General features: G+C 44.2%; 1 protein-coding gene across 1 annotated transcript; it reads right to left on the bottom strand.

The window, feature by feature from the left end:
* Positions 1-25,273, bottom strand: LOC135712699 (PHD and RING finger domain-containing protein 1-like). Its single transcript, XM_065235682.1, has 6 exons — positions 24,567-25,273; positions 10,820-13,328; positions 8,145-10,751; positions 8,024-8,082; positions 7,792-7,920; positions 1-1,340 (listed from the first exon to the last, which is right to left on the bottom strand). The coding sequence occupies exons 1-6, from the start codon at positions 24,834-24,836 to the stop codon at positions 1,179-1,181; spliced, it is 5,736 nt and encodes a 1,911-aa protein (XP_065091754.1). The 5' UTR covers positions 24,837-25,273; the 3' UTR covers positions 1-1,178.
* Positions 25,274-25,506: the final 233 nt, after the last annotated feature.

Below are 25,506 nucleotides of genomic sequence, written 5' to 3'. Positions count from 1 at the left end.
TATTCTTAAACTATTTACTTTTATTTAGCATTTTCTCTGTTGTGTATTTAGATGAATTCATATGTTCCTCACAGGCAATACTACAGATTTAAAATTACTCACTTTTAATTGTAGTAGGTAGTAGACGATCCTTATTACGGCTGTTTTACATTTTGGGTGCATCCATATAAACACATTCGCAAGGGATGTGAACTGCTATCCTTTCATAGGTAGATGGATCCATTTCGACAGTCGGAAATTCTACCATTCGCTCAAGATCAGCATTGTTCGCTGATCGAAGTCTCAATTGCATCGAATCAGGGCTGATTTTGTGATTGTGGAAGGGATCTAGATTTGCACGAGCTGCTCTTCCGAAAGCCCGATCCAATCAACTATCGGACCGGGCCGTGTTCGGGAGATGTCTTTCTCGAGCCATGCTGTTCAGAACGATGTCAAAGAATAACGAACAGGGCATTGTGAACGCAGCTTTAAGACAATAGCTAGATTGTAATTGGACAAACTTTACACTGATAATGTACCTTATTCAGAGATTATTCTCTACAGTTAGCACAATCTAATCAACTTACATTAACTCCTAGTAATTGTTGTATATTCAATAAATATTTCATTATGATAATTGTTATAAATACCCTTTTTTAACTAGACTTTCTGTGTAGCAACTTTCTACCACAATTATGAGTGAAATTGATGCGTGATCGTGTGTCCTAATGGTTACTTAATTCTAGACAACAAAAAAAACTAGTCGTTTCATTCGATAAGGAATCCTTATGTTTCAAGTAGATGCGTCATTTTGCCTCACTTATTAAATTTGTTCAATTCTTTTTTTTTTTTACAATCTTGCGCATTTTTTACCCCAGTAAGGGAAAACTTTGTTCAAGTAATTTCATGCAATTGGACTCAAACGCGTAAAAGTGCATCAACAATAGTAGTAAGTATTGCCAAGCCTTACACTGTTTCCCACTGAAATGTGCCGCGCAGCAAAGTGTGTTCGTCAAAAACGAAGTAAAAATAAAGCAAAAACAAAAACATTACCAAATTTTCACTTGCTGGCAGCACCGCCATGCTACCATCCCGTGGAGTCAATACGGGAAAGGGTATGTGTGTATGTGAGTTTGTTTGTATTTGTTGGGTATATTGCTGGAGTTCCGAAAAGGAGAGGAAATATGTGGAAACGCTCCTTAGATGATCATCGGATTCGCTGCACCGGGAGCCACGAGCGGACCGGGACCTCCGGTGCCTTTCTTGGCTAATCGTCGCCGGGCACGAACCTTGCGCACGTAGGCCTTGATGAGCTTCTGGATCTTGATCGGATTGATTTCCCCCGTACGGCTGTGGCAAATCTGCAATGGTGTATGAAAGCGAACGGTTAGAAATAGTGTTGTTCAGTGTTGAAACTTAATTTTCTCCAACCATCATTTCCACTTTTCTGTTTTTCAAAAAAGACGTGACCCATCTGTTTTAACAGAATTATATGCATTCGTTAAGTCTAGGAATGTCATGGCTGTGATATATCCCTCTATTTTATTGTTTCACCACGTTATTAACACAGTATGACGTAGAAACCACAGACAAACAGACATAATTCATTGAATATTTCTCACAGTAAAACACCGTAGCTAAAACATCTGTTTAGTACACTGTGGTGGGCACTTCGCTGAATAGATGGCGGTAGTGTGTAAACGTCAAACGCAATGGAATTGACTATGCGCGCCACAGTTGGCGGTACCACCAATTACGATACTTTTAAATTGTCCGTTAAATGCTTGTTCGATGAACAACTCGCAAGAATTATGTCTGTTTGTCTGTGTAGAAACATTTCTTCTGAACCCGAAGGAGACTTTTGGTAAGATGTTTCGATCGCTTAGATGGTTATGAATCATTTCCAACCAACACAGCTGTGTTGATGATCTTAGTGATAGTTGGAATCAGGGCTATTGGCCTTTTCCCCTGCACAGTACCTTGATCCCAGCCCGGAATCGCAACAATTTTTAATTCTTTTAGGTTATATGTCAGTGTACCTTTTTTTTTAATTCTTTATTAAAGAGATTTTTAGCCTTAGGCTAGTTCACCTCTAAAGTCAGTGTACCTGATATGAACATTTGGTTGATTATTATCTCTTATATCAGGTTTGATTTGTTTGAGCATACCGTATGTAATCATATCTCTGGAAAGGGCTGACTTCGAGTTCTTTGATAATAGAATCTGGTTCCATTTTCCTGCATTCAACAGGTTGTATTGAAATACCGGGCCATATGATAACGGTACCTCGATGTCTTCATCATTTTTTTTCCAACGTGTACATCCAGAAACTCTTCTCCTGTATTGGATTTTTAACTCTCCTTTTATTGCCTTTCCCTAATATCCTTGCTATTATTTCGAGCTTGTTCGAGGATCCACCGTTTCCGCAAGCTCTTCTATTTGTGTTTTAATAGCTTCACTTTTATCTAGTAAATATCGCCGAATATTTTTTGACCTCTATAGCGTTTTCTATAGTACTTTGTCCATGAAACCTTCTAACGGCTTCCATCTTATCTTTCCATGCTCTCTCTACCTCGTCATTCCACCATGCTTTAGGAGTATGTCTACTGACTTTTCTGTTCTTGTTTACGCATTGTTTTACTTTGTTTCTCCAAGTCGTCCAAGCTTTGAACTTCCTCATTGTTCCATTTCGAGCCCTCTTCGAGTATTTTTCGATGGTTTATGAAAAGCGGTATGAAATGCTTGTCAGGTGTAGTCCAGATCGCTTCTATCAACTATTCTCATTCCAATGGATTTTGGAAGAGCTTTCCACTCAATGTGATAAATCAACTGCTGTGGCTCTTTTTGCAATGTCTATTGGAGCAAATGTTTTTGATCCGTCGTTCATCAAAAGCAGGTTTGAGTTATTTATGGCGTCCATCAATATTGCTCCTTTTCTGCCACAGGTGGTGTTGCCCCGTAAGTAGTGGTGACAATTGAAATTGCCCGGAATGACGGCTTTGCTGTAGCAGTCCAGTTGAGACAAAAGAGAGTTGACGTCCAATCGCAGCATTTTGACAGCAGTTATCTGGATCTGATCCGATTGCCCCGTGAGGTCCATTTGTTGGTAGTTGTATTTGCGTTGAACATATGGTGGAGGAGTCCTTGTAGCTGTCCGTAGCGGGTTGGAGGCAATGACCATTGAGAACGATTCATGGAACAATGTTGAGCAGGTACTCCCGAATCCTTCGAGGCTAAACGATGCGTCTTCGTTATCCCCGAATGGTCCATCTGCCCATCCGGAATACACCGTAGATGTTTCCACGATTTCCAAGAATAATGCTGCTAGCTCTACTGCCTCTGGACCACCACCATCACCACCGAGACGCATCGTGGATAGCACTGTGGAAGCCCCTAATTTCTCTGCCTCAGTCGCGCTTATTCCAGCCAGCGCTCTGCATAGTCGTCTCGGCCCTGAGTGTAGATGTAGGTCGGGGGTCTTCCAACCAGCTATTACTGGCAAGTATATTGACGATTTAGCCTCTCTTTTTCCTGATACCGCTTCAACTTCTAGCTGTGTTTCCGGTTCTGCGACCTCCATACTAGCCACATCATGTCCATGTATCCGTCGTGCCAACTGCCAGCAGGTTTATGCCGCCACCTGCTCTTCCTCGGATCCGGGACACCCTAAAACAGGCACTGAGGAAGCTTCCGAACCTCCCGACCCAGTCGCGCTTGCTGCAGACATCCGCCATCGTCATCGTCCCGGTCCTGTGGTCGGTGATGGTATCGGGGGCCTCCGGCCTGCAACCTCAGGCGAGTATGTTAGTGATTCCGAGCTTTCGGTACCTGATGTCCTTTCGATTTCTAGTTCTCGTGATTGCTCCTCGAATGGTCTCCGGATCTACTACCAAAACGTGCGTGGGCTGAGGACTAAAATCGACTCGTTTTTCCTGGCTGTTGCGGAGGCCGAATATGATTTGATTGTGCTGACGGAAACGTGGCCGAACGACCGAATTTACTCATCGCAACTTTTCGAGTCACCGTCTTCAGAACTGACCGGTCTGCTCTAAACAGTCAAAAATCGCGCGGTGGCGGAGTCCTGATTGCAGTATCTACGAGACTAACCAGCTACGGAAGTACGTCACCCATTTCCAGTCAACTGGAACAGCTGTGGATTGTCGTAGAACTTCCACAAAGCAAGCTTAGTGTAGGCGCAATCTACCTGCCTCCCGACCGCAAAAACGACTGCACGATCATCCGTGAGCATGTGGAATCGTTAGGCTCAATTTCGTCACAATTAAGTCCCTGCTCTCCCGCTTTCGTATTTGGTGACTACAGTCAAGCTGGTCTGCAGTGGCGCTTTACAGACAGTGGCACACCATTAATTGATCCACTGCTTTCGCATATGCCGGTTGCTTGCTGTGCTCTTTTGAACGGTTTTAACTTTTACGGGTTCACACAAGTGAATACTTTTCCGAACCGAAAAGGACGTTTGCTAGATCTTGTCCTGGCAAATGATTCCGCACTACCGGACCACTGATTGATCTAGATGCCGATCATCCCGCTCTCGTCGTGTCATTTAGTTTACCTATGCCGTTTTTTTACGCCTTCCTATGAGTGCTACTCTTTGGACTTTCGCCGAGCTGATTATGTTGCATTGAACAATGCGCTTGCGGAAATTGATTGGCAATTTATCGAAACAGCCGCTAGCGTGAATGATGCTGTGGATTTTTTCAGTGCTGCACTGGAAGATGCTATTTTCCGCATTGTCCCAGCTCGACGACCTCCGCTAAAGCCTGCATGGTCTAACCCACGCCTACGCGTGCTAAAACGTCAACGCTCTGTCGCCCTCCGAAAGTATTGCAAACTCGACTGTTCAATTTTACGAGCCGTAGTTATCGAAATTACAATCGTTTTCTCTATAATCGACACGTGAGACGCACGGAAGCGAACCTTCGCACGAATCCGAAAAGTTTTTGGTCGTTTGTCAACTCCAAATGGAAGGAATCCGGGTTGCCTTGTTCCATGTTTCTCGGGAATGACTTCGCCAACACAAGTGCTGGACGCTACTGCTGGGATGCCACGTGATGTGTTTAGTTTCGTTATTCCGCGCATTTCAGAAGACGTGGTGATAGCCGCCACACGCAAACTGAAGCTCTCGTTCGCCGCCGGACCTCACGGCATTCCGTCATCAGTTCTAGAACGTTGTGTAGCCAATCTCTGCCTTCCAATTGCGAGGCTATTCAATCCCTCGGCACAGCAATGTGAGTTCCGCTGCCGCTGGAAACTTAACGGAATGTCATAAATTATCGTGGAATCACCTCCCTGTGTGCCTGCTCAAAACTGTTCGAGATTATCATAAATGGTGCTCTGTTCGCACGCTGCAAAAATTATATCGATACAGTACAACACGGTTTCTACCCGAAGCGCTCCGTGTCCACGAACCTGGTGCACTTCACTTCTAACTGTCTGCGATGCATGGATTCAGGATGGCAAGTCGATGCTGCGTATATGGATCTAAAAGCCGCATTGGACACGGTGGACCATAATATCTTGCTGGCCAAGCTGGAGATACTTGGCATCTCGTCAACTGCTGTGGAATGGTTCAGATCTTACTTGGTGAATCGCTATGTACATGTCAAGATTGGCGCGTAGGAATCGGATGTTTTCTCAAACAACTCGGGAGTTCCGCAAGGCAGTAACCTAGGACCGCTACTGTTTTCGATCTTTTTAAACGACGTCGCCTTTCTGATACCATCAGGATGATACGAAAATCTACAAAATTATTAAAAGCCTCTCAGACTGCTGGGATCTCCAGAATATGTTAGGCATTTTTGCTGGCTGGTGCTCAAGAAATTTGATGAGTCTTAGCATAGAAAAATGTAACATTATTTCCTATCACCGAAAAATCGATCCAATCATGTTTGACTATGTTCTCTACGGACGCTGTCTTGCTCGTGTAGAGCACATAAAGAATCTCGGCGTTACCTTGTACTGCAGACTCACTTTCAGAATCCACTACAATTACATCATCTCCAGAGCTAATCGGCAATTGGGCTTTATTTTCAAAATTGCCGACGAGTTCCGTGACCCGCTTGCCTTAGGTCACTCTACTGCTCGCTTGTGCGATAATTATTGGGTCAAGCTCAGTTGTTTGGTGCCCTTTCCATGCTAGCTGGATCACTAGAATTGAATCCGTTCAACGCAAGTTTGTGGGATATGCTCTTCGTTTTCTCAACTGGCGTGACCCAACGAACTTGCCACTGTACGAGGAGCGTTGCCGTCTCCTGGGAATCGAGCCATTAGAGGTGAGACGGACGGTCGCTCAAGCTATGTTCGCTGGAAAGCTGCTTACATTGACTGTCCAACACTGCTGTCACAGCTTAATATGTATGCCCCTGAGAGGTCTCTTCGTCAACGCGACTTTCTGTTTTTGGAACCACGGATCCGGAATTATACACAACACGAGCCAATTCGAGCAGTCAGCCGCCAATTCAACTACTTTTTTATATGATCGACTTCAATGTATCAGCTGACGTGTTTCGTCATAACAATAAACAATATACTGCGACTCCGCCATAGTTGTCTTGCTGCAAGTATCTCTGATGATACCCACTTATTCTGTACGCTCGGCTTGTCTTCTCACTTGGCTTCGTCCAAGTTTCCGAGAACACTACGATTCGTAATTTTGTAATTTTTAGTCAAAATCGTCGTAAAATTTCGTCTTTATTTATCCATAGACTGTTCTATGTTACTTACATTTTTGCTTGGTTGTGTCAGTTCCAAACTAAGGGGGTTAATTTTACCTTCTCTGATCATGTTCTAAACAAAATTCGCAAATTTCTCCTTGGGAATTGCCGCCATGCTCGTTGATGGAGTGGACTGTTGACCTGTCGTAGTTTGTTTATCCAATTTTCTGCACCCGTGACCTTAAACTTATTGAACAAGCCCACCCCATTTACATTTTTCTGCACATCTGTTTTCTACTTTTCTGCTGTACGTTTATGTGGTCGATTGATTGGTACTCCACTCTTCAACCGCTGTCAGGTTCGTTTGTGCCTTGATCGCCTGTACATTGTTTTGCCTGGTACGTTTTGGGCATTTGGTATCCGTAGTAATGTGGTCCACTTCGTTGTAATCTTCCTCCTTGTCCTGTGTCCTCGAGCAATTATCACTGCGCCGCTTGCTCTTGCAGTTTGCAGCCAGATGATTGTACCGAAGACAATTCTGGCAAAGTAAAGTGTTCCTATTAAACGCTCTGACGTCAACTGTTCACTCGCATGGTTGGTTCTTTTCTTCCATGTACGTGTCAGTTCATACGGTAGGTAGACTGTCATTACTGGACATTCGCATTCCATTTCCTCTGCGATTTCCTGCTCAGAAGTATGTAGTGGTACCCCTTCGATCACACCAGTGACACCAGATGTCTTGGGATGTATGCTCGATAATTTTTCTCATTCAAGTCCGCATCTGCTGTTAGTATGTTCGCAATCTGGTAATTCGACAGTGTGCATGCTATGAACGATACTCTTCATAAATTTTCTCTTTGCATTGCTACAGCTAAGCGAAACAATTTTCTAGAATTTGCTAAATGCAGAGTTGTAACAGGTTGTATTGGTTATCAAAAGCAACAGCAAACGCACCGAGAAACGTTAAAACTAGCAAACTATTAACAAAAGCGAAAATCGACGAAGAGTTGCTTTTGGGAAACCCAGTTGACCTAACGTATGCTTCCCTCGGGCCAACAAGTTCTTTAAAAAATGGTTCCCGAGATTCTCCTCGTCGGATCTCACCAATGCCAATTCTACAGGGACACCGAACGGAACCTACCTTCGGAACAGCACGTCGCATAATGTCCTTGTACTCATCCTTGTTGATTTGTTTCTTGTTGTAGAACGGTTTGATGACCAGTTTAACCTCTTCCACGACTCTTTCCAATCGGTTCAACTTCTTGAGGAACTGCAAATACACAAAACAAGCAAACAGAGAACGCCCATCGATTAGCATTAACATTGCCAAAGGGATAAACCAGTGTCGATTGAAAGTTGAAACCGTGCCCTACCCTATCCTTCGTAGACAACTTGGAAAGATCTTCCTCATCATCGCCACCCTTCGCTTTGGCTGAAATTTTAAAATAAACCATTAATTTTCAGTACATTTTCAAATCTCCACCCAAATTGTACCTTTCCGTTTATGCGTTCCTTTTTTGCCCCGTTTAAAGTTATTGGCAGGCGAACCGCCAAACAACGTATCGAAAGAGCCACCTGCCTTCTTGGCTCCTTTCGAGACGATTTTTGTCGGTTTGTAGGACTGCTTCATTGGTGCCGGCGGAGGAGAATCCAAATCACCGCCCGCTTCGAACAGATCATCGAAATCGCTCGCTCCCGGAGAGTACGGCGAATCGGTAGGGTTGATAAAGTCATTGAACTTCTGACCGGCAGTAGCTCCCGGTGGCAGTGGTAGTTTCGAGATCAAGCTCGATGAGTTTGCGGCCGTGCTGTACGACTTGATTGGGTTCGACTGGTTGGCAGTGCTGTTGTAACCAACGTTGCTGCTGGGCACAGGAGCAGAAGATGAAACGAAGTCATCGAAGATGACGTCCGAGTCGTCACCACCGTTATTCTGGCTAGCCGAAACGACGCCAGAACCGCTTACTACGCCCGAGGCGCTATTTGATGGTTGACTAATGACAATGTTGCTGAGGATTGTGATCTTGTTACCCCGTGGACCGTCGGTTTCGCCATTCATTGCTTCGTCTTGGTTCTGGGAGTCGGCCTTCGGGTCACCCACGGTACCTGAGTCTGGTCCGTCGGGTTTGCCACTGCTGGAAGGAAGCACCGCATCGTCCAGGTCAGAAAGACGTTCGATCGAGACATTGTCACGCCGTGACGGAGAGGGGGAAGGAGATTTCGTTGGTTCGAACGGATCATACACATCCGGCGAAGGAGACTGTGGAGCCGGTTCTGGAGGTGTATTTGGACCGACCATGTTGTACGAGCTTTCGGCATTATCCATCCGCTCGGGTGTTTTACCTTCGTCCAATTCGCCTGGTTCGTACAGGAGATTCAACGGACGAATATTCGACGCTTTCGATTTGACTTGCATGGAAAACTTTGGCGCCTGAGCTTTGCTCTGCGAGGGCTGCGGTTGGCTGGGGAAGCCTGGTGGTGTTTTGGGACCAAACATGTCCTCCTCGTGTCGTTCGGCAGGAGACTTTCGCAACGACGAAGACGGTCCATTAGTACTAGTTTCTGCGTTAACTTGTTGATTGCTTGCTGCGCCGGTGCGGTTCGCATCCGCCTCTCGACGGTCTTTATCTTTCTCGTTGTCACTATCGCTGAGCACAATAACTGCCCTAGGAGAAGGCGTCATAACGCGGAACGGTGATCTGTCAAGATCGATGATAACTACTGGCTTGGGAGCTTCGCCGCGCGTCTTCTTCAAACGTTCCAAACGTCTTCGCTTGGCTTTCTCAGCTTCTGCTCGCTTCTTAGCCATGTCTTTCAATCTCTTTTGTGTCACCGCAGCGGACGCTTCGCCTTCAGCGGCTGCTACATTCTCTTTATTCAAATTTTTGTCGTTAAAACTAACACTAACTAATATATTATCACCTGATGTAAATACTTCCTTCGAGGGTAGATTCTTGTCACGTGCCCGATCCCGGCGTCTTGCTTCCTTTCGCTTCCGTTCGCGTTCCTTCGCTTGTTTTGCTAGTGCTTCCTCATTGGTAAGAATCACCGTCAAATTCGTTCCGTTCGTTTTCGGTCTGACCGGCGGTGGAGGAGTCCACGAGTTTTGCTGTCGGACCTTGGCGAACCGTTCGGTAAGAACTCCTGTGGTCTGCGCCGGAAGAATCGACGGTGATCTTGAACGAGAACGTGACATCATGGGTGAAGCAGACCTCCTTCTGGTCCTCTTCTTTTTACCAGCTGGGGATCTGCTGCGGTGTTTGTTTTTCTTCTTGCGACCCTTCTTGCCCTTTTTCTTACCACGATCTACACTTGGACTGCGACTTCTACTAGCCGAAGCCACACGCTTCTTTTTCTTAGTCTTCTTTATCTTTGCTCCCCGAACTTCTGGTGACCGGGAACGTGACTTCAGAGGCCTCGAAATAGATCGTGGAAGTCTAGGGCGAGGTGGTGTGAGAGATCTTGAAATTGATCTTGTCACAACGCGTGGCCGCGCAACCACTGGAGATCTCGATCGTGGCCTACTAATGGATCTCAATCTTGGACCTCTTGAGGGAGACCTTGAAGCGTTTCTACGGAACGGCAGTGGCGAACGATTTCGTCCCCTGAATCTTGGTGAAAGTGATCGTCTTCTGTTGAATCGTCGCGGAGGTTCCGGACTCAATGAAATTGACATCTCTCGACGACGTTCTGGGGTGCGACTGCGACTACGACTTCGGCTGCGGCTACGAGTCTTGGAGCGCTGCCTCGGAGTAACATCTCTTCCGAATGGATCCTTCATTACTCTTGGACGCTTCTCGATTACCGTGCGCACATCGTAGCGTTGCAGTTCCTTTCGCTTCGGACGCTGGCGTTGGCGGTTGCGCTCCCGTGAACGACGATCATGGTTCTCTTTGTCATTGTCATTGCGATCTCGTTTCTTGGTCTCCTTATCCCGGTAGTTACGTTCCTTGCCTTTCTTGTTTACCTTCTTGAAGGTGAGGTCCTTCTTCTTAGTTCCCGAAGAGGACGGCTTCGATGCTGACGTTGGCCGAGCTTCGTCTTCCTTGAACGTGTTTTCGTCCTCGTCCGATATCATTTCCGTATCCATGCCATCGATACCTGAAATGAACACGGGTGGATTTTTAAATCCTATTGAAAGCATCACATCATTCTAGTTATAAACTTACCTTCCTTCGTACTACCAGACGGTGGCGGTAGTGTCGGTGTTGAACCACTCTTGTCCTGTTCTCGACGTGCTGCTTCCTGGTACTTTTCGTCCAAACACGGAGTGTAGCTGCGATCCTCTTCACCTTGGGCCGAATTAGCAGGTGCACCACCACTAGGAACACTGGTAGTGGTGGTACTTGCTTCACCGACAACTACCGTTCCCGTCTGAAGTCCGGCTGTCGTTGTGACAGCCGTTCCCGAAGATGCCAAAGCGGCAGCCACCGTGGTGGTTAGAGGCGGTGTCAAAGCCTCCAGTTCATTTGTCGGTTCAGGTTCGGGACCAATAGGAGCGGATGATTCTTCAATCTTTTTCAACTCATCCTCGGAATCGGAATCGAAAGCATCGTGATCCAGATCTCCGGCTGGGAGCTTGTCCGTCCCATTGGGAATATGCTCCTGGTCGGGTTCGACAGGAGTGTCATGTGGTTTCTGCACTGGAGGCTCTTCGTCATCCAGCTGAACTAAATCTTCATCTCGTTCCTCAAATTCGTCGTCCGTTTTCTGTTCACTGTCCAATGGATCGTACGGTTCTTCACCACAACCCTTTGCATATTCGAGTGTTTCGGATGAATACACGGAAAAGTTGGGGCAGTTGTTGGCTTCTGAGGTCATTGTATACTTGAACTTGCCGAATCCTCTGGATGTTCCTGGAGCGAGACCATCGTCAGCAGTAGTGCTCTCTGGAACCGGATTGGTCGATGCGGATTGGGCCGGACCAGGTGCCGGTGCAGAAGGCAGTGGAATTGGATCCGTTCCGAACATGTCGAATGAATCTTTTTTCTTTTTCTTTTCGTCTTCTTCGTCCTCCTCGGTAGGGTTGCTCAGCGGTGGAAGATCTACAAATATGGACATATCCGATGGATCAGGAACACTGTCATTATTTTGATCATTTCCACCGGCCCCGGAAGTGGAACTAGACGCAACAGCAGCTGCACCTTCCGACTCGCCTGCTGATTGGCCATTTCGATTGGAACTAGTAGAGTCAGCCGCTCCAGTATTCGATTCGGATAGACTAACATTGCTCTGAGAATTATGCCCAATTCCAGCTTGGGTCGCTCCCGGAGGATTCGAGTCTTTCTTTTGCGGGCTTGTATTCTTGAAGATAATCTTGCCATTGTCGATCTTAACATCTCCAAGTCCATTTTTGGAATGCCAGCGTTCCTGATTTTCCATAATACTTCCGAGCAAGTCAACAGATCTACTGGTCGAACTTGCCTCAAAACCACTCTTCAGAGCCCGTCTACGGCCTAGTGGATTCCTCAGAGCTGCGCGAATACTGGAAACGGCCGTTTCACCTCGACCGCCAAGCGAAACGTCCGCTTCCATGTCCTCCTGATCGTCGTCAGAAAAGTAATCCAAATCGTTTGCTCCCCCAAAGATCTTCAACGATGGAATGCCGGTACTGAAACGCTGGCGCTGAAGATCGGCTCCCTCTTGGTTCAACCCTGGAGTCAGCTCAGCAGCCTTACTCCTGCGGGATGCACGCTTGCGCTTCGAACGTTTTTTGCTTAGTTTTTTGAGCGTGTTGTAGATTTTCTTTCTTTTGATAGCAAATTTCTCATCGTCGTTGTCCACATCATACTCGGAAATGATCATGCGTAGAATTTTTCGACGGGTACGACGCTTTCGGCGTTTGCGTACCGTTCTGGCAGGAGCAGCAGCGGCTGCTCCTGTCGTTCCGATTGTTCCGATTCTCCTTCTAGTAGATGGACCCGGTTGATTCGGATCATCAACAACATTCAATCGAACGGACGTTGAAGTACGAGTGAGGATCGTGGCACGGATGCGTTCACTCTGTCTGGTGCGAACGATCCTCGGTGGACTGTTCATACGTAGACGCATTCGAGTTGGACGAACCCCACCAATATCATCCAGATCGTTGAGCAAATCCTGAACCTCTTCGTCGTCTTCGTCGGAACCCGAAGCGAAACAGCAATCGCAATACCAGGATCCTGACGGGACTTCCGTCAGAGGAGGAGTCAGACAGTCCATGTGGTAGCCCAGATTGCACGAATCGCACAGAAGCATGGTATCTTCGTGATCCGGTCGGCGACAAACTTCACAGTAGGTCAGCTCATGATCCTCAACGACGGGCACATCATCGGGCGCCTTGACTTGGACTTGATTCTTACGAACCAACTCCTTCCGATCGATGCTTTTATAGACGTTGATAACGTCGAAGTTTTTACGATCAATTGGACAGGTCGTGACATTTTTCGACCACTCCTCGATACAGGGAGCACAGAACACGTGCTCGCACACCTCCGGTACACCGATCTCCAGATCGGTCAGCGAAAGTAAACAGATGGGACACTTTTCGCTGTCGTTGCTGCTGGTTGACGAATCCGAAGCGTAGCCCAGTTTGCTGACCAGGGCAGCAGCGGCCTTCTTTCCACCCGAATCGAGCAGCGCCTGTTCCTCGTCGCTGTTCCAATCGGATTCCCACTCGGAATTCGCATTGCCTCTAACCTGCAAAGATGAAGAAAAAAAAACATTTCGTTATTTCATTGGCAGGATCGAATCCCTTTTAATGCTTTCATTGCATTACACAACAGATTTATTAAAGACTGTATTCGAACAATATTGGACACACAAAATAGATAGAAAAATTTCCTTAAGTCCGATTCTGTTTAAACTTTCTGGAAATGAAGTACTAGGGGAAATGGCTCTAATGTTGGCCTATGGATCTAAGATTGGGCCCATCGCTAAAAATCTGCTATTTATCAATTTTATCTAGATGAACACGTCATTGGGACGGTACTAATGGATATTTTGGTCTCTATCGAAAATTTAGTCGATTGCTGAATTTATGTATGGGCCCAAATTAGGGACATTTAGGCCGACATTACATCCATTTCTCTTACTATATTGTTATATGTTTTGACTTCATTGCTTTATTGAACCTCCTAGGGCCGACTTCTTTAGACACTTTCAACCACACTTTCTTTAATTCAAGTTAATTTTTAATCATTTTTGGGATTTTACGAAATTGCCTTCATGATGGCCCAAAATTCCTCGGTATGGCGAAGTTCCATAATGTTGGACAACATTATTGGTTCTGTAACATTCTAAGATGGGCCGGCATAGTGGCAAGATGCCAAATCCGGCCAAAACTGTGTCGGGCCTTCGTGAGACCTTAAGAAGGGCAAAAGTCGCTTATGGAGGCATTCGTCCTTGTAGATTTGTCCATTGACGGTCCCAGATGTGATGAAGGGTTGACTCATTTTGCCACATCCGCAAATCACTTGCCAGACAAAGATTTTTTCGGCGTATTTCGACAGCTTCTTCTTCCGTACACTCTCAGGAACGGCCAACTTACAGGTGGCGAATTAGTATTCCAGTCCCAGTCCAGTTACCTGGATATAGGTCTCATCCTGTACAACTTCCTTGCGCGAGTTTTGGTGTTCTGTTTGTCACTTCAAGTTTGATGCCTTCCGAACTTTGTATATGTGTAGTCCAAAACGTATTGCATTGTATTTTGCACAAAACAAATTGAAGCATTCGCCTTTTTTGCCACATCCAGAATCGAAATGTTGGATCGACACTTGAATTGGTTCAATACCATTCTGGCCTTCTTCGGATCAGTTTTGGCGCGTTTTCTGCAGGTACCACTTGGTTGTCTGATGCTCCTTGAACGTCTTGATAACATCAAAAAATTCCACGCGTCATCATCATGTGTCTTACACTTAATTGAGCACTTATTGTGAAAGACATCAATTTCATGTGTGAATCTTATGCTTTGAACCATGTCTCAACACAATTGGTTCGTATTGTGACACACTTGGGAGTATCTGTGCCTCACATGGTGATATCAATAGCTTTGCACGTCCTAATTCAATGTTCTACAATCGCCAGCCATCTTGATCTCTCCTGTTCCGGGACCTTCCGAGTTCTCAACTCCCATCTCCGGACTAGACCCAGTATGCTGATTCAGAATTGGATGCCGCGTTGTGAATTGGACCGCTGTAAACCAGAACGCACTGCCTGTCGCATTATGGGAGACCTCGAACCACTCGATCCAGTCGCGTTAGCTGTTTCCCGCCATCTAAGTCGCTCTATTTCCTGCCATCAGCGTCGTTCTGGACCTGCGGTCGAGTTTGGTGGTGGGGTCTCCCAACCAGTACCGCCTAGCTGTATCGGATTGTTGCTACGATATAATTGTCCTGTGCGAAACGTGGCTCGATTATCGAACGGTTTCCAGTCAAGTCTTCGGTCCTGACTACGAGGTCTTTCGTTGCGATCGTAATCCTAACAACAGCCATAAATCTACTGGTGGAGGTGTCCTTGTAGCTGTCCGTGGCGGGACGGAGGCAAAGGCCATCGAGAACGATTCATGGAACTATGTGGAGCAGGTTTGGACAGCCATCAATCTGGGTGATCGCACACTATTTCTATGCGCTCTGTACATTCCACCTGATCGAGTCCGCGACAATGAACTCATCGATACTCGCTGTCGGTCAGTCTTCACAGTTATCGAAAGTGCCACTCCAGTTGATGAGATATTCATTTTTGGTGACTTCAATTTGCCAGGCGTTTCGTGGATAGCTCTACATTTCACGCGAGGAGCTATTAGCCTTCTCGACAACTACAGCGCAGCGACGCTTTCTCAAATTAACCATGTAGTTAACGAAAACGGTCGTAGTTTGGACCTCTGCTTCGTGAGCACACAGGTCAGGGCTCCATCAATTTCCTCGGCTCCTTGTGCACTAACTAAGCTAGTTCCACATCACCCTCCTCTAATTGTCACTGTTGAGGACAAACTCGTGCGTGATTTCGACGACTATCCTGCTACGATTTCTTATGACTTCCGTAAAGTTGACCACCGTAGTATCATAGATGTATTGTCTAGCATGGTATGGGAGAACATCCTTGATCCAGATGACGTTGAGGCTGCAGCGCAAACCTTTTCACATGTCTTGGCATATATCATTGACAGACACGTCCCGAAAAGAACACACACAAAGTGTCTCACCCTCCCTGGCAGACGAGAGAGCTATGTAGGTTGAAGTCAATCAAGAGAGAAGCATTGAGAAGATTTACGAAGTATCGCACGCTTCCTCTGAAACTACATTATGTGAGGCTGAATCACATGTACCAGTGAGTCAGTCGTGAATGCTTTTCAAGTTTCCAACGAGGCATCCAGCGCAAACTTAAGCTACACCCGAAATCCTTTTGGAGCGACGTGAACGAGCAACGCAGGGAATCCGGCCTCCCATTGTCTATGGAATTCAACGGAGAAGTTGCTGCCACCGTTCAGGATGTATGCCACCTTTTTTTTCCGAAAAGTTTGCCAGTGTATTCACTAATGAGATACTAACTGACGATCATTAACCTGGCTGCCAGGAACGTTCCAGTAAACGATCAAACGCTGGGTGCAATTGATGTTAATGCAGAAATGATTTCTAAAGCCGCGACTCTGCTCAAATCATCCTTCAATCCTGGACCTGATGGAGCTCTACCTGTATTTTTGAAGAGACATATTGCTAGCATGTTAATTCCGCTTCTTCGCCTGTTCCGAATGTCTCTCTCCAGTGGCATATTTTCATCTTGCTGGAAATTTGCGCACATGTTTCCCGTCCACAAAAAGGAAGGAAACGAACTGTGGATAACTATCGAGGAATTACATCGTTAAGTGCCGTTTCGAAGCTATTCGAGCTAGTGATTATGGAACCGTTGCTGTCCCATTGCAACCAGTATTTGAGTGATGATCAACATGGGTTTACTATCGGCCGCTCTACAACCACCAATCTGCTGTGTCTGTATATAATCGAAGGCATGTCGGATCGAGTTCAAACGGACGTAATTTATTCAGACCTATCCGCAGCATTCGACAAGTTGAACCATGTTATTGCGATTGCTAAACTCGGCAGGCTCGGTGTATGCGGTTATCTTCTGAGTTGGTTTCGATCATATCTTACCGGTCGGCAACTAAAGGTTGCCATAGGAGATTGCAGATCAGCTAGCTTCTTCGCCACATCAGGGATACCTCAGGGAAGCCACATTGGACCGTTACTTTTTATACTGTACTTCAACGACGTGCATCTGGTCATCGAAGCTCCTCGGTTATCATTTGCAGATGACCTCAAAATCTTTCTACGAATCTGTGTGTCCAATTTTTAACGAATACAGTCTTTATAACGGGTAAAAGCCTATAATGGGGGTTTAGAGAAACCTTATGTTATCATTATTAGATCCGTTTACTAGCATTTATCGCATTCGCATTCACATTTCACATCCAGGACTGGTGCGGGGGTAGGAAAGAGTTTTAGCGTTCGACGCTCACCTAAGGTGAAAGTCATTCCACTATTATATGAAACATTATATGCTGAGTACGGGAGAGATTGAAGCGAAATTGATGGGGAGAGTGGAAATGTCAACTCCCTGTATTTAACATTTCGTGAAAGAGGACGAGCTCTTCTCCCCACTCATTGGGGCCTCATCCTGTTGGATGGCCTGTTTTTTGACCGGTTGTATGATCCTGGTATAGGAAGGAGATTCTCATATATCCCGTGGATGCACGTGGGCGATGTTGCTCACGGATTCACCCAAACCGTTTTTGGCCCTTCATACAATGCACAGTGGGCAAAAATTGACAAAACCGCGACTAAATTGAATATCTCGGCTGCCAAATGGTTTCAGTCAACATGTTACACATATTTTCAAAGGAAAAACTGCTAAATCGATTGGTGGTGGTCTCATTGACCGGAGACTTTTGCGTACCGAGATAGAGGGTCGGGATCAACACGAGTTCCCGGTAAAGCAGGAAATGCCACTATCTATCGACATAATTTTACACTTTACATATTACAACAAAAGTAAATGCCGAGGTAATCGGCTGTTGGAGATTTTACCGAGCTAGATTAAGTGTGTAGTACGTACGCAGTAAAAGTTGTGAGTGCAATGCCGCGGATACACTTGTATGACCTACTATGAGCATGAGCATTATTAGTATAATAATTATGAGCATGCCGGTAATCGCAAGTCAGTCCCATCTGCATTTTTATCAATTTTGAGTTAGCATCATTATTCAGTTTATCTTTCTATGTTTTTTGAGATGTGCTATTGAAAAAGGGTGGTTTTTTCACGTTAAATGAAGAACAATACCAAGTCAAACTGTCCCACACCGAAAAGTAACCGCAAGTCAGTCCCATTAGAAAAAAATATGTTAGAAATGTTAGACAACACATCGCATCATGAGATTTGTCTCAAGACAGATTTTGTCCACTTCCCCTAGGGTATCTGGAACATGTCCTGATGTGGCCAATATAGTTCTTACGATACTCAGTTTGACCGCCAATGGATGGCTTTGAAGTCTCATGTGATTTGATGTATCGCTTGATGGATTTTGATTTAAAAAGGATTTACCACTTCCTCGGGTATACCCGGAACATGTCCGGGTTTGGCCAACATGGTGCTGGTCACTGATAATGACTCTTATCGATCTTATTTTTGAACTCTCATGTGAATTATGTGAATAATCAATTGATTTATCGCATGGTGGGTTTGGCACGTTTATGAAAAGCTCTGGTCTGATGAAGACCCATACTCACCGGAATACGTTCCGGCCTTTGCTCTGCAAAACAAATCCAGAAACATTCAATAACGTTCTATGGGACCATGGTATCTTTCTACTGTTCAATACTGTGCTAAACTAATGCAGCATCGTCATAGAATTGTGACTGACTTGCGGTTATTTTTCTCTTTGACGTTAAATGTAACCGCAAGTCAGTCCCATTCAGATTTTGGCCATAAAATAAAAATTTCACGATATTTTTTTCTATATTTTATGGTAAACATAGATGCATTCTATCACATTGTACGTTTATTTTTAAATTTATCCCTCCAAAAAAAGTGTCAAATCAGAAAAGTTGTAAAATCTTTGAACGCCGTTTTCTCATTTCCAGTTTTTTACAGATGGGACTGACTTGCGATTATGGGCAGTATAGGCTGACAAAATCGGGTCAAAAAGCTGACAAAATCGGGGGTAGACAAAATCGGGGGCTGACAAAATCGGGTCACCACTGTACATGCCTTTTTTAATTGTGTCTGATTTGGGAATTGATCCTGGACTGTTGAGGTGTACTGCTGCCGTTGACTACGTTCGATCTTACTGGGTCACGGTTGTTCTGATATATGAGGCTGGCTGATAAGTCACAACTCATGTTTTCGATGTTTACCTTGCAGAACAAGCAATTCAATGTAAAACACTTCTATTTTGAACAGTAGTGTGATTCAATGTGCAATACACTTAAATTGATAGAGAAAGATTATCAACATTTCAAAGTTTCAAACACTAGAAATCAACATTGAACCATGGTGAAATACAATTAAAGTTAATGTGATTGTGCATATGAAAAATCAAGTGTTTCAATATTTCGATGTGTGGACTTTTTTGAGTGTGGGATACGGTTGAATGTACGCGATTCCAAGTTGTTTACCTACACTGAAACAAATCGACATGTACCGTTTAATGGATCCATCTTATAACATAGCAATGTCAGCAGATTCATTCATTCTATGTGATGATTGATAGATTCCATCGGATTATCACTTAAAAACAATGACTGCGATATGGAATGATTTCTATCGTAATTTCACATACTTAGTACTTGATAAAACTTTGCTTCGAACGTGTATATGAATATTGTCTGATATATTTCATGGTAAAAAACTGTTGATATGTCAAGGGGGGGAACAGACATCTAGAAACTAATGGAAAATCATATAAGTTTGAACTATGAAAAAATTCAGTAAAATTTACCTGTTTTCATGATGAATATTGCTCACTAAAAGATATATCTTATAAGATAATCATGTATATTTTATTGGAGTTGCTTTTATCGATTTTTGACGTTTATTGATATGTCGTGTGTAAACAGACATGTAGAAACTATTGGACTGTCATTTAACTTTACAGTATAGGAAAACATGTATATCTCATTGGAATAGTTTCCTTTGATTTTTGAAGTTTAAAGATTGTAAACAGATCTATCCCAATCATTATATAGCCATATAGATTTGCCTTTTAAGAAATCCAACAGCAAACATTTGTTTTGGCATGGTTTTCCGGGATGAATATGGCTCCCAATAAAAAACATCTTACATGATTGTTCTTTATAAATTATTGAAACAATTTTCAACGATGTTATCGTACACTCATTAAAACGATTAGTCGTACTAAATATTGCTAACAACAATGATACTGTATTGAATAATCTTTGTTTGTTATTGTTCCATAAGATAAGGGGTTCCGGAAAAGAATGTATTGAGGTTGAAAAAAAAATGATTCTACTGTAATATTTACTTTGCTAAGATTCTAATTGTAAGCCTTCTACACGGCTAATTCGGATTCCAGCACTAGTACTCGAACTTCATGAACCAGTTCCATGAACTCATATAATGTAGTCGTTGTTTTATTGCACACAGGAGCATTGAGAAAGATTTGAATACACGACATCACCCAAACGGAACATAAATTTGTCAGTGTTATTTTTCTTCACTCTAGCAAAACGAGCATAACGTTGCACTACATTCCATGTCGGGAGAGCTGTTCTTACTTCATGCTAATTGAACGAACTCAATATTGAAGTCAGCATTGGCACAGTGGAATCGAGCGCAGACATCGAAAGCATCCACACCTCAACAGTTCTGGATCGAATCCCAAATCAACTACAATAAAAAAAGACACAACTGTGAAAGCTCTCTGGCTGATGTTTATTTTTCGATTTATTTTTAGAAATCGATTAAATATATGTGTCAAAAGAAGAAGTAAATTTCATGTGATTTTCACATAAACTTTACTTCGATTGATTTATAGCAAATATATTATATTGTGGTGAAAAGTAAAGCTTATGCTTATGGGTTTCAAATCCATTTCAGTTATTTATTATAATTTGACCGATTTTCATTTATCATATGAAGAACATATAAAAGTTACCAAATTATCAGCATCGTAAATGTATCAGATATTCATATAGAATTTACCTGACACATTTTCAATCATATCATTTTCAATGGATTATCTTATAGCGCAAATTTGTTAGACTTCCACATAACAGGAATATGTCATATTGGTTCAGTGTATCCATCGATGAGAGGCGTTTGGATTTTTGAAGTGAGAACCTAAGGCATCCGAAGAGTGTTCCGAATCATCACTGTAACCACTCAACCGATTTTGATAAAACTCTGCCAATGTAAACAACTGTAAACTACTTGCAGCCAAAATTTCAGCCATTTTTACTCACATGCTAAAAAGTTAAAAATAATGGAGTGTGTCCAATTTTCATCGAATACAGTCTTTATAACGGGTAAAAGCCTATAACGGGGGTTTAGAGAAACCTTTAGATCCGTTTCCTAGCACTTATCGTTTTTTTTTTAATTCTTTATTTAAGAGATTTTTAGCCTTAGGCTAGTTCATCTCTAGTAGCACTTATCGCATTTGCATTCACATTTCACATCCAGGACTGGTGCGGGGGTAGGAAAAAGTTTTAGCGTTCAACGCTCACCTAAGGTGAAAGTCATTCCATTATTATATGAAACATTATATGCTGGGTACGGGAGAGATTGAAGCGAAATGGATGGGGAGAGTGGAAATGCCAACTCCCTGTATTTAACATTTCGTGAAAGAGGACAGGCTCTTCTTCCCACTCATTGGGTCATCCTCCTGTCGGATGGCCTGTTTTTGACCGGTTGTATGATCCTGTTGTTGGAAGGAGATTCTCATTTATCCCGTGGATGCACGTGGGCGATGTTGCTCACGGATTCACCCAAACCGTTTTTGGCCCTTGATGCAATGCACAGTTGGCAAAAATTGACAAAACCGCGGCTAAATTGAATATCTCGACTGCCAAATGGTTTCAGTCAACATGTTATACATATTTTCAAAGGAAAAACTCTGCCGATTGGTGGTGGTCTCATTGGCCGGAGACTTTTGCGTACCGAGATAGAGGGTCGGGATCAACACGAGTTCCCGGTAAAGCAGGAAATGCCACTATCTATCGACATAATTTTACACTTTACATATTACAACAAAAGTTAATGCAGCTGCCGGCACTCAAATGCTAAGCGCTTCTGGTGAACCGTCACTTACAGGATAGTGGCTCCCTTCCCTACTATCAGTCCCTTCTGAACCAAGCAATTCCTCCTCCCGCAGATCTTCCTTGCCTTAAACTATTAGCCCAACAAATTCCACTTCTCCCCCCCACTTATCTGAGAACACCCCTCCAGCGACCAAATTCATCGTGTTCTTCTGGAGTGGACAGATACACCACGGGTCGAGAGAAAATATCCTGGATCAAACTGGAGACGTATATGGACGAATATCGGGTCGAAACAACTGTCATCAAGCCATCGGAGCAGCTTGTATATGCTGCTCAACGAGAAGACGGTGCATAGAAGGCTGATGAAGATCATCCAACGGGCAGACGGCGAGTGCTGCTTGCACTGCAACGCTACGGTTGAAACATTGCAGCCCAAGTTCAGTGCCTGCCCCCGCGTGGCGCATGCATGGGCTTCCATACAGCAGAGCACTACGACGATACTCGGCGGCTGGCAAAGGCTGTCCATCGAGGATCTGCTTCGACCAGAACTTCTGAACATAGGGCTAAGAAAACGAAACGAAATTTTGAAAATCTTTGTATTGTACATCGACTATGTTAATTCTGTTAACGATAGAATAGATGTTAGTGCCCTAAACTTTTACATCGATTGTGAACAATAATACGTGTAAATTAATGTTTTAACACAGTAATAAACAATACCTTTACAAAAAAAAAAATGGGGCAATTTTCAGTGCTGTACAAAAAAAAATCCACGGATTCTATCAAAAACGACCAGCTAAGGCAAATTTGACCGAATTCGTGTTACGCTGCGTTTTGACCATGGATTCTGAAGCACAAGACAACGCTGTTTACACTGATCTGAAGGCTGCATGTGAGTGAACCCCTGCAAACTCGGAGATTCTGGATCCTTGATTTGGTGATTTAAAAATCTTACCTTACGGACCGCTTACTTTGCGTTAAGATTGGAGCATGCGTTCTGAAGTATTGACGAACATTTTCGGCGTTCCCCAAGGGAGTAATCTAGGATCTCTTGTTTTCGCGGTGCTTCCCCACTGGATGTCGGCAATTCTACGCTGACGACGTCAAAATGTACATGGTCAACAATTGCATCGCTGATTGCGAGGAGCTGTAGCTCAGCGCTCAGAATTAACAAGTGCATTCATTAAATTGCGATTAAATTTGATGTCCCCATGGGCCGAAGAAGAATGGCGACTGCTCTCCATCTCGTCTGCATGATCCGATAAGTGACACTCTGCCCTCTTGTATGCTCTACTCCGTGGTACAATACTGTGCTGGTGTAGAATTCTTACCACCCGAGTGGACCCCTTCAGATTGTGGAACGCCGCTCGCTGATTAATTTTGATCCGGCTTCAAACTACCATCGGTCTCCAGGAGTTCGTTCATCAATTCGGTGTTCGTATCGGTAACTTAATTCGTCCTTGGTTTTAACCTAACCATCTATAAGACATTAAATGTTTTACTGCCATTACTTTTACTGGTTATTCTTTTATCGTATATCACTAGCAGGCCCATCTAGTGTGCCAATTTGATACTTTTTATTTATGATGTCCTGCTAGACTGCCCATAAAAGCTTGATTTCCTATTCTAATGGGACTGTTATGCGAGTATACTGCCGTTATACTCATAACTGTCCCATGTTCTATGCAATCCTTATGCACCGTGGGACTCTTATGCGTATAACGGCAGTATACTGCATCCTATTAAACCAGCGTAATCAGCCTGTTGATTTTTTTTCTTCTGCATTTTTGGAACTAAGTAGAGTATCAACTCCTGAGGTCTACTAGTGTTGACAAATATCTTTTTCTCTTGCTTACATCGTATGTAACGATCCTACTCTCGTTCACTTTATTGATAAACTGAATTAGATTAGTAATAGGAAAATGTGTTAATAATTGAAAGTTATTTTATTAATATAAATTTACCTGTGTCGTCATTTTTTAGCTAATAGGTAATCGATTGTCATCATAAATGGACGCGTCGGCATTGAAGCTTCGACATGCTTTAAAAATCTTTAGACCATCCAAAATTTCATTAAAATACCTAACCTTAACCTAAATGAGCAAACTGCTTCTGCAATATTCACTCATTTGTTTCTATGTAAATTTACATCAATAAAAAAATGCGGCGATTAAAATCGCTGCAAACAATAATTTTGATTGCACACTTTTATTCGCCTCCAACATAAAGCGCAATTAAAGCGATTCTACGAATAAATGCGCCACTAGGATGAAAGTACACCTTCGAAACATGTCCATTATCCGCTATTATTTCCAGAGCTATCATTCCGACCGGCAGAAACTCACATAGCCAGACCGATCCATACCCCCCGAAGGCGTTCAGCTCCCTGGCAAATCACCACTTTCGCCCGACGACGATCACGGAATACGCAAATCACCCACCACTCAAAGTCAAAAGTCACAAGACAACCCAAGCACACACCAGGCAAGCTCATCGGTACACACATACAAAATCATCAATATCCGTAAGTTAGCACTGCTAGCTTTGTCCTTTCAAAACACTCATGACCCTCAACAGTTCGTACAAAAAAAAAAGAGGAAAAAATGCACGAAAGCTGCTGCCTCTTCTCGGTAGCATAATCACCCAACAAATTCCACCCAAACCATACCTGCTGCGTTCCGCTCGGACCTGCCTCGTCGTCATCCAGTACAAACTTCTTGCCCTTCTTGCGAACGGATTGTTCGATTTCGCTGCCACTATCGCTGTTCCCGTTGGCTTCGCTCGACAGCTCGCTATCATCCCGCAGCCGTCTTCTACCGGCCGCTGCTGCCGTCCTTCTCGTCGCCGCCACACCTGATGTACCTGGACCCGTTCTGCGTCTCAGCCGGCGGTTGACTCGGGATCCTCCGGCCACGATCTCATCGTCGGAGTCGCTCATCGCGGATGCCGTTTTCTAATTTCTTGATACTTTCTTCCAGTTGTCGTCTCGCAAAATCCACACAGAAAACACACAGAAAAATTCCTCACAGTTCAGAGCTGGCTCCCCGCTTAGCCGCTGCTGCCATCAGCCACCATTGCGCTTAATAAACACAGGATTTTTTCTTCTTCGTCACCCACTCTCGGCGCACGGGAAAACGGGGGATGAAAAATTGCCAACTTTTCCAACGCACAAAACACCTTACATCTGCTCGTAATCCACGCTCTGGTACTTTCAAACTGTGCTTCCCGGGCCAGACTCCACTTTGGTACACTTTTAGTCCAGCAATTATCACTTTTTCAACAGGAATTTACACTTGAAAAACTCGGACCAACTCCAGAAAGAAAGGCTTGACGTACAAACCGGAGAGGTATCACAAAAATGGCGACTGAGAGAGAATCATTCGAGAATCAATCCGAGAGCACTAAACGGGAGCCGATCGTGAAGCCGCATGTATTTGTTTCTCACTCGCACTACTGGAAGACCCGCGCAGGGCATCTCTTTCCGTCGCTGTATACCAGTCTGGCGGTGGGGCACGTTCACCGACCGATGTGCTGACGTTTTTGACGTTTGAGTTTGATCCCACAGATGTTGAGATATTACGTAACGAACAAGATATGGAATATCTCGC

The sequence above is a fragment of the Ochlerotatus camptorhynchus genome, unplaced genomic scaffold (assembly GCF_037179485.1).
Source record: "Ochlerotatus camptorhynchus isolate MF236.1 unplaced genomic scaffold, CSIRO-AGI_Acam_v1.1 ptg000503l, whole genome shotgun sequence".
Lineage (NCBI taxonomy): Eukaryota > Metazoa > Arthropoda > Insecta > Diptera > Culicidae > Ochlerotatus > Ochlerotatus camptorhynchus.
This window is presented reverse-complemented; position numbering and strand designations above follow the sequence as displayed.